General features: G+C 34.6%; 1 protein-coding gene across 1 annotated transcript in view; it reads left to right on the forward strand.

Moving 5' to 3' along the window:
• CSMD1 (CUB and Sushi multiple domains 1) overlaps nucleotides 1-16,620 on the forward strand; it is a 1,149,005-nt gene that overhangs the window by 1,025,787 nt on the left and 106,598 nt on the right. Inside the window, exons 43-47 of the mRNA XM_065681530.1 lie at nucleotides 2,155-2,332; nucleotides 4,002-4,147; nucleotides 6,830-6,910; nucleotides 7,051-7,164; nucleotides 15,468-15,656. Of these exons, the coding sequence (XP_065537602.1) occupies nucleotides 2,155-2,332; nucleotides 4,002-4,147; nucleotides 6,830-6,910; nucleotides 7,051-7,164; nucleotides 15,468-15,656 (708 nt within the window). The remainder of the gene's footprint in view (nucleotides 1-2,154; nucleotides 2,333-4,001; nucleotides 4,148-6,829; nucleotides 6,911-7,050; nucleotides 7,165-15,467; nucleotides 15,657-16,620) is intronic.

Below are 16,620 nucleotides of genomic sequence, written 5' to 3' on the forward strand. Positions count from 1 at the left end.
TGCTCTAAGGCTTCACTCCTGTGCAATCAGTTGCCCTAATGGTGTACCATAGCTGTCTTAGCATAACGTTTGTAGCTGTTAAGAAATTACTAACTATGTTTGGGCACCTTTGGGTGGACCTTTAAAAATGTTTATTGTCCTTCTATGCACAATGTTGTATCTGGAATTAGGTATAATTGAGCATTGAAGGACATAGTATGGCATTTATTCATTTGTAAATCAGCATGTGAGCTAGTGTTATCATTTGAAAGTTTAGAATACTTGATTATATGCTTTTACTTTTCAAAAATCTGTTTCTTCACATCTATCATTCAAAGTACAATATAGTAACTTCCTGAATTTAGAGTGAGTTGTTTATTCAAACTAAAGCTATTTCTGTCTTGTGTGAAAGATAGCCTGTTATTTCTGTTTAATTTGCTGTCTCCTGTGATATTTTTTTTTAGGATCTTTGGAGAAAACCTAGTATTAGCTGTGTGTATTGCTTATTTGACCAGAGTTTTGTTATCTGTGACTCTTTCTGTTTTTTTCTGAGACAATTTATTGTTCTGTCATGGCGAGCAATGATGTAAGAGCAATTAGACCATCTTTACTGAGATACTCAATCAAACTGCATTATTTGTAGAATATTAGAGAATAATGGAGGCAAAATGCAAATTGTATGCAATCATTGACAACGTTAATAAATCTGTCAAAAATAAACTCAAAATATACTGAAGTGTAAAGCTTCTATCAGAAAAATCCTGTATCTTAACTAGAATTTAAAGGATTTTCCACTTGTCCCTGCTTTAGTCTCAGAAAGTGTATTTCAATGTAGTAAGCATACTAGTCAAAGCCATCTTTTAATTGTGAAATGGAGTGCTATGCAGAGACAGAACAGAATAAATTTCTGAGACAGGCAACCTGAGCATGGCATAAATGTAGAGGATTAGGGAAGACTGAAAAATGAGTTCAAGTCATATTTTCATCATAGAGCTACCAGAGCTAAAAGACATTCCCAGCCCAGCTGCCCTTGACCTGTATATCCAACCAGGAATCAGATGGATAGAACCAATGCTTCATTTTCCTCAGCTCATTCCATTTTTGGGCACCAAAGGGTTGTAGTTCAAGAGCAGAACTACATTCTGTTCTATGATGGGATTTCTCTATCCTTCTTTCTTTTTCCCTTTTCCATGTCACTTTTTCCCCTTCTCCTTTTTCCTTTTTTTTTCCTTTTCTCTTTCCTTTCCTATTCCCTTTCCTTTCCCTTTTCCCTTTTCTATCCATTGTTGAAGGGTGAAAAAGAAATAAAGAGGGTCTGAAAGAGAGTCATAGAAACCCTGACGATAATAACATAAGCTTTATTGTAGGAGCTAATGAGAAAAGTTCCAGAGCTAAACTAAGTGCCCACAGATGAGATTAAGGTCTCACTCATTAGTTTGCACTAATGGCCATATGTCACCTCAGATCCATGCTTGCATCCATAATCAGTCAGTTCCCCCAAACTGAGACTCAAAAGAGAGCACATCACTACATATTTGATACCGTTGAATAAAATCAACCACCTTTTAATCGCATTGATTTGCTTACAGTTTTCATTCCGCAAGCATATGCTAACTTGTGTCTCTGTCTTCATTATACTTACCATAAGAATAACCAGCATACAGCCTGAAACTGAAGTACCACTAAAAATGGTTAAAACCGGACAAAAATAAAGTACAATAGTTTTGGGGTCATGAAAGAACAGTCAGCTTTTCTTTTTTTTTTTTTTCCATTCTACAACTGTGTTCCAGTTCACTTAGGGTTCAGTTGTATGGAAACATGCAAGGAGTTTGTTTGCTCATTCATTTGTTAATCTTGAGTGTAAGCAAAAGATGCTGCTTTTTAAATGTATGCAATCTTAGTTTCAAGAGTTCTGCATAAAAGCAATATTCCCAGTAGATTTTGATGGATTTTACAAAATTAAATCTGAAGCACATCAGGATAAATTATGTCTTAGAAGTATCAGTAATTTCTGTCTCTGAGAAGCAACCAACCAAGGAAAAATGCTGTCTTTGACACCTAGACTGGTTTGTCCTGTAGAACTTTTCAAATTTCAAAGGATTTTGATACTCCATTTGTAACATGTGACGTGTATGTTTCTTCTAATAATTTCTCTTTTTTTTTTTTTTTTTTCAGCACCTTGTGGCTATAATGTAACTGCTCAGAATGGTACAGTTTATTCCCCAGGATTTCCAGATGAATACCCAAATTCCAAGGACTGTACTTGGTTAATTATTGTACCTCCGGGCCATGGGATTTATATCAACTTCACCTTACTCCAAACTGAACCTGTGAATGACTACATTGCAGTTTGGTATGCAATTTTTCAGACCAAAAGTGATTTATCAGATATCGCTGTCCCAAGGTCTGCTTTAGCTTAGTATTGCTCTTTAGGTTGTCATATGTTCTGAAGAACAGCATATAAAACAAGTTCTACAATTATATGAAAAAAAGAATTATATATCACTTTCTGAACTCTTTAAGAATATTATTCCAAAACTGCTTTGAAAGCCAACTCAGTTATCAATCAGATCTTGAGCTCTCTGTTTTGTAAGCGAGGCTCTGTGAGGTCAAAGTAATGTAACATTCTGCCTTATGTTAAATTTCATGTCCCATGAACACATGAGGCAATATACGTTGTAGCAAAACTTTTGACATCTGTAGGTAATGACTAATTTGGGCATTAAATAAGATTTTCTTAAAGTTTCTTAATATCTTATTACTGCTGACAGATGTACTCTGTATATTTCTTAAGCCAGGATTTCAGCCCTTCTACCTCCATGTCTTTAAGCTTTGTATTGTATGTGCCCTTCCTCTGAACATGGATTTCTTACGCCTCAAACCCATCTTAACTTTGCATCCTCAGCTGGAGGAAGAGGTCTTAGGGCTGTCTAAATTCTTGCATAGAAATTTACTGCACTCAAAACCAGGCATAAATGTTGCTGAAGTTGTTACACATTTTCTCATCTAAGGCTAACCCTGGTATAATGTGCATAATGTGCAAAGGAACTTATTTCTCATGTATTCCATAGAGGGTTCCACGGCAGGACAGTTTTCACAGAATATGATATAACTTACTCCTATGTAAGTCAGATGCTCTTATCTCCCAGCTAGTGTACTGTTCCTGTACCTATGGCTGCCTGGGGTGAGTTTTTTCTCTACAGCAATACTAAGGTCCATATAATACAGGGAAAATCCAATGAGTTTCTAGAGATGCACAGCTGTTTATAAATTGCCATTTGGCTAGCTCAAATGTTTACATTACCTATAAATCCAAGACTAAAATGCATCATAGGTTGTCCTTTCTGGCATGTTACATAAATAATAATACTAAAAAGCCTTCACTGGTAAAGATCCAACTGTATCAAAGACTTCTCTTTCTGCCTAAGCAATTAAGTCGTAAAATTGTGTCAGCTATTTGAAGTTGTTTGCCTGAAGCATATGTCTTTCAATAAAGATTTAAAAACAACTGTTATACAGATTATTTCTCTCAGTTCTCAATTGCCCATGAATTACAAGCATGTTTTCTTTAGTATTATGTTTGGAGTTGTCAGCCAGCAATGGATAGCTCCTGAATTTGCTGGGAGGAGGCTTTTTAGTGTAATTTTGTTTAAGTAAGTCATTCATTTATATGCCATTCACTTCTGTATGAAAAGACAAATCTTAATATGAAAGTTTTTACTTTTTTTTATCTTTTCTTCCCTCCCCCCCTCCTCCCCCCCGGAATCAGACCAAAATAGAAGCCTAAGTAAGTTATTAAGTCCCTATTTAATATTCATTACTTTCACTCTTGTTTTCAAGGCAACAAGAAGAAGAAAACAAATTTTTATGCCAAACCACATTTTTTTTTGTTGTTGTCACTAATACCAGAGTAGAATCTTTTTCTTACAAAAATTTAGTCGGATCTCCAAAGAAAAGAGACTGTTAATTTAAATGTTAAGTAGAGTATTTCTTCAGCTGATATTTTACATCTCCCTTCCTAGGGATGGTCCTGACCATAATTCACCTCAGCTTGGAGTTTTCAGTGGGAACACAGCTCTGGAAACAGCTTACAGTTCCACCAATCAAGTCCTCCTCAAATTTCACAGTGATTTTTCAACGGGAGGATTCTTTGTCCTCAATTTTCATGGTCAGTTTGCTTTATATCATAAAAATCTGATTACCACAATCAATTAGTTATTTAAAAAAAAATTCTGAAGTTTGTGATGATGTTCTTGAATGATCTGAAATAAATTTAGCATGATTCATGGATTTGCTACTTGTTCTTAAGTTGCAGTACAAATTAGTTTTTAAATCTTAAGAACATTCATTTGTGTCCTTGAATGAACTATGTTCTGTCTTTAAATGTTAATCATTGCTGTCTAATAGTAAGCTTTTACTTTTTGAATTATTTTAGCCCATTTATTACTTAACTTTTAACTTTCTGTAATAAAATTCTGCACTAGCTGACCATGCTCAGATTCATGGTCAGAAAGTTTGATGGGATGCTACGGAAGGGTTGAACAACAGCTTTAAGACTGATATCCAGCAAAATACTTTGCTCAGAGTTACAGTCAGGGCTATGGGACATGAAAATTACCGTCTAATTCAGAAATGAAATGCTGAATTCTAATGGTAGTTCTAATTCTGGCTAATTCACCCAAATTATGTATGTTAAATGGAAAATTTTGGGCTTTTGGGCTGCAATTCAGAAACACTGGGTGAATTAATTCACAATAAGGAAATGCCACAAAGAGTACCTGAAGGTATCTGTTTGCACGGAGAAGTCTTTAAGAAAATAGTACTCAGAGTCTGAAATGTTTTTATTATCTGTGGTTTTCTCCTAAAAGAGGGGTGTCATGCATGTTCACCTAAAACAATCTGAGAAGCAAAACCTAAAGTACCTGGCTTTAGTCATCATGGGGGGAGCATATAACTCCCACATAACAAGACAGTGCCTGAGGAGCAGATTACAGGGAATTGTCAGTGAGAGCATTTTCCAGCCATAAGTTGAAGGTGCATAAACATGTAGTTAGTATTCCAGGGTTGATGACTACAGATGTTAAAAAGGTAAGATACATACTTTATCTCAGTATGTAGTGCAGCTGTCTAGCAAGGAACAAAAAGAATATGCTTCTTTTCCTCTGCACTGTTTCTTTATTTTACATGATAATAATTTGCATAATGTCCCATGGGTGAAAATCATGTACAATGTCAACAGTGTCCATGCTTTTAATGGAATTCAAAGCAGTGACATAAGCTACTGCTGAGAAACCCCTGCAAACTGGGCTTCTTGGAAATTAAAGTGAAGAGATACCCATTTTTTGAGCTCACATACTGGGAGACAGATATCTTGGTTCAGTGATGTCTGGGGCCTTACTTGGACATGCATACAAGTAAAATTTTAAGTTCTTAGAATATGTTACTGCTGGAAACCTCTTAGTGTCTGTCTCTTAGCTATTTGCTGTTACAAATGTTTAAGCAGGTTGCAATTTTTTTTTTTTTTTCTCAAGTGTTCTCCAGGAAAACTGGTATTATTAGGTATGCATAATAATAATTACATGTATGTTTTCATATATGTGTATATAGCAGGAGCACCATACAAATACATTAGTACACAGGAAAACATACATGATTTCTTCTCCCTGTCCTTGGAAACTCTCTATGGATAAAAAACCCTGAAACTCCCCATGAATTAAAAACTGGCCATGTTTGGATTTTTTTTCTCCTTGTGCAATTTCTTTACAGTGATGGGCTGTAGAACCTTATGTGGAAGATAAGGGCTGATTCCCAATATTTTGTGTTTCTTTAACTTCTCAAAACCAGCAAGATACAGCAAGGATAGGTCTGTCAAGTTAACAGAAGAATTCATGTTCTTGGCTATGATTTAATTCCATGAAGGGGGGAGTTTTTCTATAGTATGTGCACTCTGATAACAATCTTCAACCTCTGTTTTGGATTTTTTGTCCAGAAGTGGCTTCTTCAGCTATTGTAGGTATTCTGCTCTGTTTTAGAAACATGTCAGTCATTGTACTGGCCACCTTCCTTATGAGATTGCTCAAAATTTATTAAAAAAGATTTGAAGAGTAGAGAAGAGATTTTGTTTTAAAGGCATTGTGGTTTTGGGGTGAAGAGGGCATTGTGTATAATTTACGTGATTATTAGTATTATTACTTCTGTTTCTTCTTAAAATAAGTATGTATACCTGTATCCTGAGAAAGATTAATTCTAAGTAAGCTTAAATTAAGAATGAGTATGATGTGCCAGGTACGTGCTGGGTAATTAGAGATTTTCCCGTAAACCTAGATGACCTGTGATTCATAACCTTTAGGCTTATCACATGATGCAGAGGCAGCCACATGAAACAGAAGCCTTGTAGCTGAAAAAATCTCCTCATAAACGTCTCACTGCATCCAGTACTACAATGGATCTCTAACTATGTAGGCAATATATTGTACTACTTATACTGATAAATTATTATTTTCTATTTTAGAGAATATCATAGAATCATGGAATGATTTGGGTTGAAAGAGACCTTAAATATCATAGTTCCAGCACCTTCCACCAGACCAGGTTGTTCAAAACTCCATCCAGCCTGGCACTTGAACACTTCCAGGGATAAGGCATCTTTCACTTTTCTGGGTGATCTGTTCCAGTGCCTCACCACCCTTATGTGTTGTCATGACATTTAACTTGGAAAATGTAGCAGTGACAATGAGGTTTAGTACGGCTTTGGTAATTTGGAAAGTGTGAATTGAAATTTTTTTCTTTTTTTGTAAAATAATTCTTAACGCACCTGTATTTTTAATCTTATTTTTGCTTGAATTTGCAGCTTATCAGCTGAAGAAGTGCCAGCCTCCACCCACAGTTGCACATGCAGATTTGTTCACAGAAGATGATGACTTTGAAATAGGTGAAAAACCAGCATCTCTTTTTCTTATGTTTTCACTTGAATTCTAATTAAAGTATTAATATATCTTCCACATGAGATTTTGCAATACTTGAGTTTGAGGGGTGTTTTGGACTCAACTTCTTTGTCAATAACTTTTTCAGGAGATTTTGTGAAGTACAAGTGCCATCCTGGTTTCACCCTCGTTGGACAAGATATATTAACCTGCAAACTGAATACACAGTTGCAGTTTGAAGGATCCTCTCCATACTGTGAAGGTAAATATATGTTTTCATGATCTGCATATCATTAGTATGCATCAGAATCAAATTTTTGGGCACTGTATTCTCATCAGTGTTTAATAGGGAAGTTTCCATTTATTTCTTCAATATCTAAGAAGTTCAGACAGTTTCAAATTGGTCCCAGAAATTTTTGCGCAGACATACAATTCTTCAGAATCAAAAATGACTCTAACTAGGTAACTACACCATTAATGAAAAACTGATTTCTAGAATTAATTTATTTAATATTGTTTCATATCAAACCGAAGATTTCTTTTCACCACCAGAGTTTTAAATATATGTATTTAAATTAAGCTTTCAAAATAAAATAAGAAATTGTTCTTTCTGCTTTTACAAATACGGTGACATTGTATGACAAAGTCATGTAAAAAATGTTCTAAAATAGCATGGCAAATTTAATTTCATGGCAGCACTAAAAATCCTTCAACTATTCATACTGTTTACTGTTACAGTATTGCAGACAAGGAAAAAAATAACATGAATAATGTTTAGCTGTGCATTCATGCACAATTTGCTCATCTTTCTGGAAAGCACATATACCTTGCTGACATCAGAAGAAATAATCTAATAAAAAAGAAGCTGTTGGAGTGATTCAGAGACAGAAGACAATGGAACTGGAGGCATTAGAATAAAATTCTGTCACAGCTATTTTGAACAGATGCAAGAGAAGAGTTTCTTTAGATAATTTAGGATGCAGCTGATTTCGGTTCTTCAGAGAAGTTGTAAATAAATTCCATTACTTTATTTTTATACCAGCCTCTCCCCATACCTCTGTCAGTCTACATGTATTATTGCCAGTGGAGATAAACGTTGAATTCCTATTTTATGAAAACACCCTAGCTGATATTTACAAATAATTCTTCTAGACCATATGAAATATTGCTAGATCATTTAAAAGTTGTGGTTTTAATTACCACCTTTATGGCATTTACTCTTAGATAAATGCTTGAAAGTACTCATGTTGCTCTTCAAAATCATGCCTGAAAAGGAGAAATATGTGTTTTGAATCAAATTAACAGGCATTTACTACTAATGATTTTCTAGTGAAGGACATGAGGCTACCCAACTGTAGCTAAGCCACTCTTAATCTAGAAATGTTCTCTGCATTCGGGACTATTTTTTTAATGGATTTATTCAATTTTTCATTTATTATTGAACCCATGTAATGCTTTATTCCACAGATTATTGTGCAAGAAGTCGCACAATTTATTTACGTAATATGTGAAGATATTTCTCTGTTTGTATTCTTTGAACTTGACACCTGCTGTTTTCATTTCATGTTCTCTAGTTCTTATAGGGAAAAAAGCAATAACAAGTTGATCTCTATTCACCATATTTATGGCATGATTCTACAGACCAGAAGATACTTTGTACTTTTAATAATTCTTGTCATCCAGTTCTACTCCATTTCTTTTGAGGTGATGCAGTATAGAACTGCATTTATACAATGCTGTCTGATCTTGATAGACTTGGAAAAAAAAAATAAATTGCTGCTTGGTATGTAATTTACAAGAAGTATTTAATGCTAATTTTTGGGCTGCCTTTTTAAATGTCTGCATCGTTTCTGAAGTTTATAATTGTTTACATTGTCCTTATTTGGATCAGCCTTACACTTCTTTTAAAGATGCCAGAAAATTTTTCATTCTCCCGAGCTGTGCCACAGTGTTATAGTTGGCAAGAAATAAATATATTTATATGACAGAAGTCTAGGTTCTAGGGTACTATGTGAAAGTCTGATGAAACATCTGACAGGCAAGAAAAATCAGTCTCAGAGGCCACATCTACATCACTCTGAATGAACAATCTCCAGAGCTACTGTGTAATCGCACCACGCTTTCCTTATAGCTTCCTTTCCTGCCTGGAAGGACAAACTTTCTCACACTGCTTGGTACCATGAAAACTTGACAGGTACTGTCTAATTTGCACAGCCCTAAGCACCCTACAGAACATGCTGTCAAAGTATATGAATTTATTTCCTTATAGTGGACCATTTGTGATTTGGTTTTACATGCTTGGAGCCCCTTTTTTCATCGTATCCTTATATCCTCTTGCTACAAATTTCTTTCCTTTTTTAATTGCTATTACAGAAATGTATAGATGTAAATTGAAGTCTGATGAGCATTGCAACAGCAAGAAGTATTTCTGTATTGGTCACAAAATAGACATAAAACAACTAACTGACATTAAGTTTAAGGAAGAGATCTCCAGTATGGCTGCTTAGAACACTTAAATTAAAGAGGTGGTAATTTGTATATTTATGAATAAAAAGGGAAATAAAAAATTGAGATATCAGAAGTGGTATTAGAGTTAAGTCAAGAAGCTGTCAGACCTTCCCCAAAACAACCAAATCAGACTTCTTTAAAAGCCAAGTTAGGTAATCTGTTCCTTAAAAATAGGGTATAATGAGAGCTTTATGCTGTCCTGCAGAATTAAATTTCTTGTGACACTGCCATGTGTCTGAATAATAAAAAGATCTTTGTTATTTCCTGTTTTTTTCTGTAAGCATTGCTTGTATGTATGAATTGATGCAAACTAACAAATAACAGTACTTGGAATTTACATGTGCAATAATATGATTAAAAATTAATGTAAAATAGATTGCTTATGTCTTTCAATATGCCTAAAGCAGTTTGGTGGGGTTTTTTTGAATATTTGTTGCTGTTATAATTCTAAAGATTTTTACAATAGCTGCTTTAAATTTCAAAGTATATAAATAAATTATAATTAAGTATATTCTGGGGTTCAAGTGTATAATTCTGTAGTTTGCAGCTCAGATTTTTCTTGACTGGTAAACTTCAATTCCTAAACTTCTAAATGTGTAGGTAGTTGAATCACCCTGTATCTTAGGTGGTAGAAGAGAGTCCAGAAGGTATCAAACATAATACTAAGAATGTAATGTTAATGTGTTAATTGACTGACAAATAAAAGAAAGTTTGTTAACAGTAGAATATGTATACTTCAGCTGAAGCAATTTGTGTGGAACTGTATTTAGGAGTATTCTGTTTTGAAATAGCATGCTGAAGGTAAGAGCTAATATTATAGAACAAAAGGGTCCAAATTGTATTTTTTTAATTTTCACCTGTTGTATGTATGATATCAAGAAAATAGTTTTATGGAGTTTATTTTATTCAAATGATAAATGTTAGTTATTAGCTGTACTGGGAAGTGAATATGCCTTTTGTTTTATTAGAGCAAGGTGAAGCAGCCTCACTGTCTTAGTATCTCAGTTTTGTCTTTAACCATATGAATCTTGTAAAATGTTCAAATTGAGCTTCCACCTTAGAGATTAAGTCATGTAATCTGAAGCCAAGCTTTACGGGGGGCGGGGGGGGAAGGGAGTGGAAGTGGGTAGGGGGGGTGGGCGAGGTTGGTGAGTAGTTCATTATGGTGGAGAAAGAGAGCCAGCAAAGGCTTCAAAGATGAACATTGCCAATTTACGACATAACGCCACAGTGCAGACTATTCGCCTTCCCATGTTTCTGAACTACTCCAGAACTGTTCCTCTTATAAGGCCCTGTGTTATGTCTCCTGTGAATGGTTGAGACTGGAAGTGACCTCTTATCCAATGACTCTTAGTCATAGGAAGTGAATCTTGGCCATAGAAAAAGTTAAAGGTATAGCTTGCTGTGTGTGGGCATTTCTGCTCTAACACAGGAGAGGTACTGAACTATTTATAGCTTAGAAAGACATTAGAGTTTTATTTTAACGTGAATATTCTGCCCTAAGAATATGCTGAGAGACTTCGGAAGATACTATTTTTGTCTCAGTACCACAGAAGAATATTCCATGTCCACTTTCACCCGTTGCCTTACTATTTGCACCAATTTGTATTAGAGAGGTGCATTTTTTTTCCACATAAAGATTACTTCTTCCTTTTGGAAATTGTTCCGTTACTAACGTTTTTGAAGTCCATGAAGTGAATGCAGTAGAATATATGGAGGAAAGAATTCACACAGCAGTCCTGCATTGATCTGTCTCTTATGTTGCATACATGTGATAATTTATTTGTTCAAGGAAATTCTCTGACCTTTTAGGTGTTGATTTTTAATATTCACCTACCAAAGAAATGTTCTTTAATAAAAAACAACATCATACTTTTCCTCAGTTATGAGAGAAGATCATGAGGTAACATCTGCAACAGGCATATTTTCCCCTGTCGTAAATAAACGAGTTTCAGGTCCCTTCTTAAGAATCAGCTGTGAGCAATGAGAAAACTAGGAGCAGCCTTTCTCTGTTATTGATACCTTTTACCTGCTTTTGAAAAAATGGGGGATTTGTTGGTATTTTTTCAAACGTAGTGAACAAGCTATTTCCTTGCCTTTCTTTCTGTTTTCTTTTTTGTCTCTGATGTCCTTTTCAAGAAAACATAAATGATCTAAGAGCAAACCAGGCAAAAGAAAAAGGCAGGAAAAGTGATTTCTGAGGAGGGTTTGTTTGTTTGTTTATTCTTCCTGCAATTTTCTAGTCCTGTGTTTTTTTTTTTTTTGTTGTTGTTTTTTTGTTTTTGCAGATAATTACTACAGTGGCCAGTTCTCATCTGGAACATTGTCAGATGTTTTAGAGATGCTAACAGTCAAGGTTTTGAGTGTGATTGTTTTCCTAGTCTATGACATTTCTTTTTCCCAAAGGACAGTAGCAATTTTCACTTCTTGGGATTGGTCACTTTCCTGTTTGTTTTCCTTTTCACTCTTTATCCTTCCTTGGCTCCATTTCTTCCATTTACTTGCAATGAGTTTCTTGAGTTCCTGAAGTGCATCTCAATACCTTATGATGATGTTCTGTGCACCATAGTAAAACTGATCTCATTTTTTTTTCAAACTGTAACTTTGAATCTTATTCTTAGTTGAAAAACCTTGATCCCAGATTCCAAAAATTTCATATACTGTGGTAAGTAAACACAAGTTTATGCAGCCTGTTCTTAAGAAGATACTTACAGTGTGCCTCTTTGGAAATGATACTTGTGGAAATTTGGCTGAAAGAGCACCTATATAAGGCCTGTGATAATAAACCTTTTAGATTAACCCAACTGTAAACTTTTCTGGAAGAATTTTATGAGATCACCTGGCTTTACTTTTATCTGGATGTTATCCGTGTAACATCTAGATTTTGTTTCCAGGCCCCAAATCTGAATGATCAGTAACTGATCAGTTTTGTAACTAATTTGACCAATGTTCATTTCCAGAACTCCCTGAGATGCTGAGGAAAAGCATGCAACATAAGCAGGTGTATTCTTACCTTATTCTTATTCTTAGCTTTTAGATATGCCATGTTTACAAAAAAATACTCCAGAGGTACTTGCTGCAGTACCATAACTTCCTTCCAAATGTCGTGTACTTTGCAACTACTTTTCTCTCATATTTATTTGATCATAGCCATTTCTTGAAGTACAGTTTATCCAAGAGAAGTGATTTTTTTCCAGTTTTGAAAATAATTACTGTGTCTTGCTGTGACATGTCTGATGGCATTACTGATTTCTCCAGGATACTTGGAATTTACAACTTTGAAGGCGAGCTCTTAATCCACAATTTTTTCTAGTAGACTTTAACATTATAAAAGGTATTCTGAAGCAGCCCATACTGGATCAGTAAAAGCGATCTTTTCTTTAAAATAGTCTTGTAGCATAAGCAAATGATACCATGGGTTAAAGCAGGTTGTGGAAATGTGTCATGTCAGCCACTTTTCATCACTGATGAGCACTTCTACCTGTCTTGACAGGAAATGCTACCTAGCTAGCCAAACTTCAGCTTAGAAGTCTCATGTATTTATCTAAGGGGAAAGAGTTATCGTTATTTATATGACAATATGTTTCTTCCTAATGTTGTTCCATGAGAGTTTACTGGTGTTCTTGTATTTTCTTCAGATTAATGAGTCAGAGCACTTGTTGACTGTATTTTCCCAGCTTAAACTTCTCTTATGAAGAAGACAGGAAGTCAAAGTAATAGTGTGTTTCATTTTAAGATAATGAGAAAGAGAAGCTACTGCCACTAAATACATGCACCGCTGCATTCTTATACAGATGCTGATGTGAAATTTCTGGGTGTAATTTAGCTAAAGGTGTTCCTATCTAAAGAGACAGTTCCTGAATTAAAACTGTCAAAGGATTCCTACTACTTTGTATGCCATTGCCCTATAGGCTTTCCCTCTCTTAGGATGTCTTCTATAAATAACAGCTTTACCTCTTAGTCTGCTGCAGTCAGTGCTGTCAGATGATAGCACTGACATATGCCAAGGAAAAAATGTTTGCTTGCATTTTTTTCCACAGCTCACACCTTCTTCTCCCTCTTTAATGCTATATTCTCACTTGCATATTACATCCCTCCTTTTCACAGGCTGACATTTTTCTTTCTGAGTGAAAAAATTTTTTAGCTAAAAAAAATTGGGGGGGGGGGAAGGGAGAAGGAAAAGGGGGTTTAAAAAATCTAATCTTCCTCCATTTTGTGGCATGATAATGCTACATATTCTGTAGTCTATTAGAGCAGACTGAAAAAGAAAATGTTATGACAAAAATGAGTAATTAGTTTTACTTTTCACACTTTCCCCATTCTTATATCCCTAAATAATCGGAGTGGCTTTTAGTAAGTGATTTATAATTTATACCACAGTAGTAAAAAAATCACAACTTAAGAAAAATCCCTCTGAATTTTGTGCTGAAGACTCAATCTGTAAGTCAGATCTAGGGAAGTCTTGGAACAGCCAGAAAAGAATAGGTTTGATTTTTAGTTTCTTTTTTCTAAACTTCAGTGTCTTTAAGATATTTTAGTCCTCAGAAAATGAGTTCTAAGTTTTGAAACTGATACCTTTCTCACTTAATGTATCATGATTTAAAATATTCTAAAAAATATGGGACAGTGAATGAAACATTGTATTGTCCAACTGGGGCACATACACATTCTCTTACCTTCCACAGTAAATCTGGAAAACTGTATCTAGGTTAGAGGAAGGACAGGTTTAAAGGTAAAGGTCTATGCACTGTGTAGGAAAATTATGGTTAATCTATATGTGAATTTATTGATAAAATTCCTATTTTATTTGCATTGTTGCTTCTGGCAGAGGGTTCCGATTTGTCCCCAGTATATGAACAGAACATAAAGACTGGACATCTTTTGTAAAATATAGTTTCCTTTTCTGTCAGTATGCTTAATTTCTCTGTGAGATTAGTTAATGATTAAATCCTGACACTGTTATCTAAAAGTTTGCAACAAAATTCTCTTGGCAACAACTGAACATAAATCTCACCTACAAGTTTGTAAAAGGCCAACTAAGGGAAATGGTCGAGTTTTTAATGTTTGTTGCTGATAGTTATATATTTTTTTCCCTTTGAACATATTTTTTCCCCTGATCATTTTTCCTCGTTTTTTTTTTACACCTTTCTTATAACCTTTAATTTATGCAAGTACTTGGGTACTGTGCCAGACAGTTTACAGGAATGAATTTCTGTCAAGATATATTTGTGAGTCTTATGCAAAAAACACTGTTAAAATGCACGTATATTATGAAGCTGTGGACAGAATGTATCATACTTCAACACCAAGCAGATATGGAAAAAATCAGTTCTGCATGAAAACCAAAAATGTTAAAGAAAAGCTGTGACCAACAAAAGAATTTCAAAATCAAAATCAGCATTCGGATATAAAATTTACAGAATTTCAATGTAGTATACTCTTTGTTACACACAGAGATCATAAACAACTATGAATACCAAGTGAAACTTTGTACAATGTTGTAAGTTCAGAATTTAAATAACAAGGAAAATTGTTGCTGAGAAGGTCTTACTTGGATGATTTGGGGTATTCTGTATCTAGAATAAACCGTTTGTCTGCACAAAATATGCATGCTTTCAAACAACCTGGTATGCCTTGAAGTTCTAATGTGTCGTCATGTTGATGTAACAGACCATACTTAAAGGTGGGTAGGTTTTTTTAGGACCTCAAATAGAAGACAGTTTCCAAATACAGCATTTTTACCAAGCCTTTTACCTTACCTGTGTGAATGATCACAATTGCATATGTGAATCCCTTAACTGTAAGACTGTGACACATTTCTGGGTGAATGTTTTACTATAATTATTATCCTGTTTCATAAATATAAGGTTTATAAAGGTAGTCCTGTTGTGCTAAAGGGAACCTTATTGTTCCTTCCATCTAGAATATGATTTAAACATGTTTCTATTTGGAAACTGAACCTGAAACATGCATACACCTGAAAAATAATACTTTTTTTTTCATGGAAAGGAAACATATTATTTCATTGCGTTGTTTTTCTTGTTGTGTCCTTTTTAGCACAATGTCCAGCGAATGAAATCCGTACAGAATCATCAGGAGTGATCCTCAGTCCAGGTTACCCAGGCACCTATCCCAACTCTCAGACCTGTTCATGGACTATAAAAGTTGACCCAGGATATAACATCTCCATCTTTGTAGAAATGTTTCAAAGTGAAAAGCAATTTGATGAGCTGGAGGTATTTGATGGTAAGAGAGATTAAAATTCTATCTCAAGAACAAATATTGGGTCAAGTGGGGTTTGATTTTCAAGTGTTGGTTTCATAATGCAGTTATACATCTGAAACTTAAACAATAATCCAGTATTTCTATTACTTTTGCCTTAAATATACATCTGTTGGACAATGAAAGATTTTATAGATATATTCAAGGCAAAGAAGCTTCTAAATTTTCTTAGGTATTTTTAGAGGAGCAGCTGCGGCATCCCTGTGAAAGTCACAGTTTCTTGTGAAATTTATGGAGGTGTCTGAAAGGAGAAGTTAACATGCTGATTTGTAATGGATCATTTCTGATGAGGAAATATTTTGGGGTATAATTCCAGTTGTCGAATTTAATAAAACTTTGACTAAAAATACACAGTTTAAGTCCAGATACTCAGTCTGCTTTCTCCATAAGCATAGCAGAACCAGTGCTGGACATTGTTTGAATATACCCATATTAAAGTATTTGACCATCTGTTTCGGGACAAAAAATAGAGAAATGACAAAAACTCAGCTTCTAGAGTGTAACTTGTATCAGTACCTCTCAAAGGGCCTTATTTAATTAAAAGGCTATTCTTATTTTCTACTGAGTTCTGAGCTTATTATCACTTGTCCTGTTCTCACTGATTGATGATAATAGCTAATCCCTGATTGTTCTTTAATGTATTTTTTGTTCATTTGGAGACCATTATCATATCTTCCCTCATTAACCAAGAATATATGATAACTATGATAGAACTGATTAATATTTACTGTGGGATTTTCATAACATGAAAAATATTAAAAGGTCATATCTTTTGAGGTATCTTGCTCTAAGTATTTTTCTTAAGTATTAGTTTTTTAATGTCTAAAATTATTAGATGTTGTTCACTTTTTAATAACAGCATTCTGGAAAAAAATCCCACAATATTTTTCATTAGCATATTTTTTCTTTCTTTATAGTGTGTGTGTTG

This window comes from Lathamus discolor, chromosome 5 (genome assembly GCF_037157495.1).
Source record: "Lathamus discolor isolate bLatDis1 chromosome 5, bLatDis1.hap1, whole genome shotgun sequence".
Lineage (NCBI taxonomy): Eukaryota > Metazoa > Chordata > Aves > Psittaciformes > Psittacidae > Lathamus > Lathamus discolor.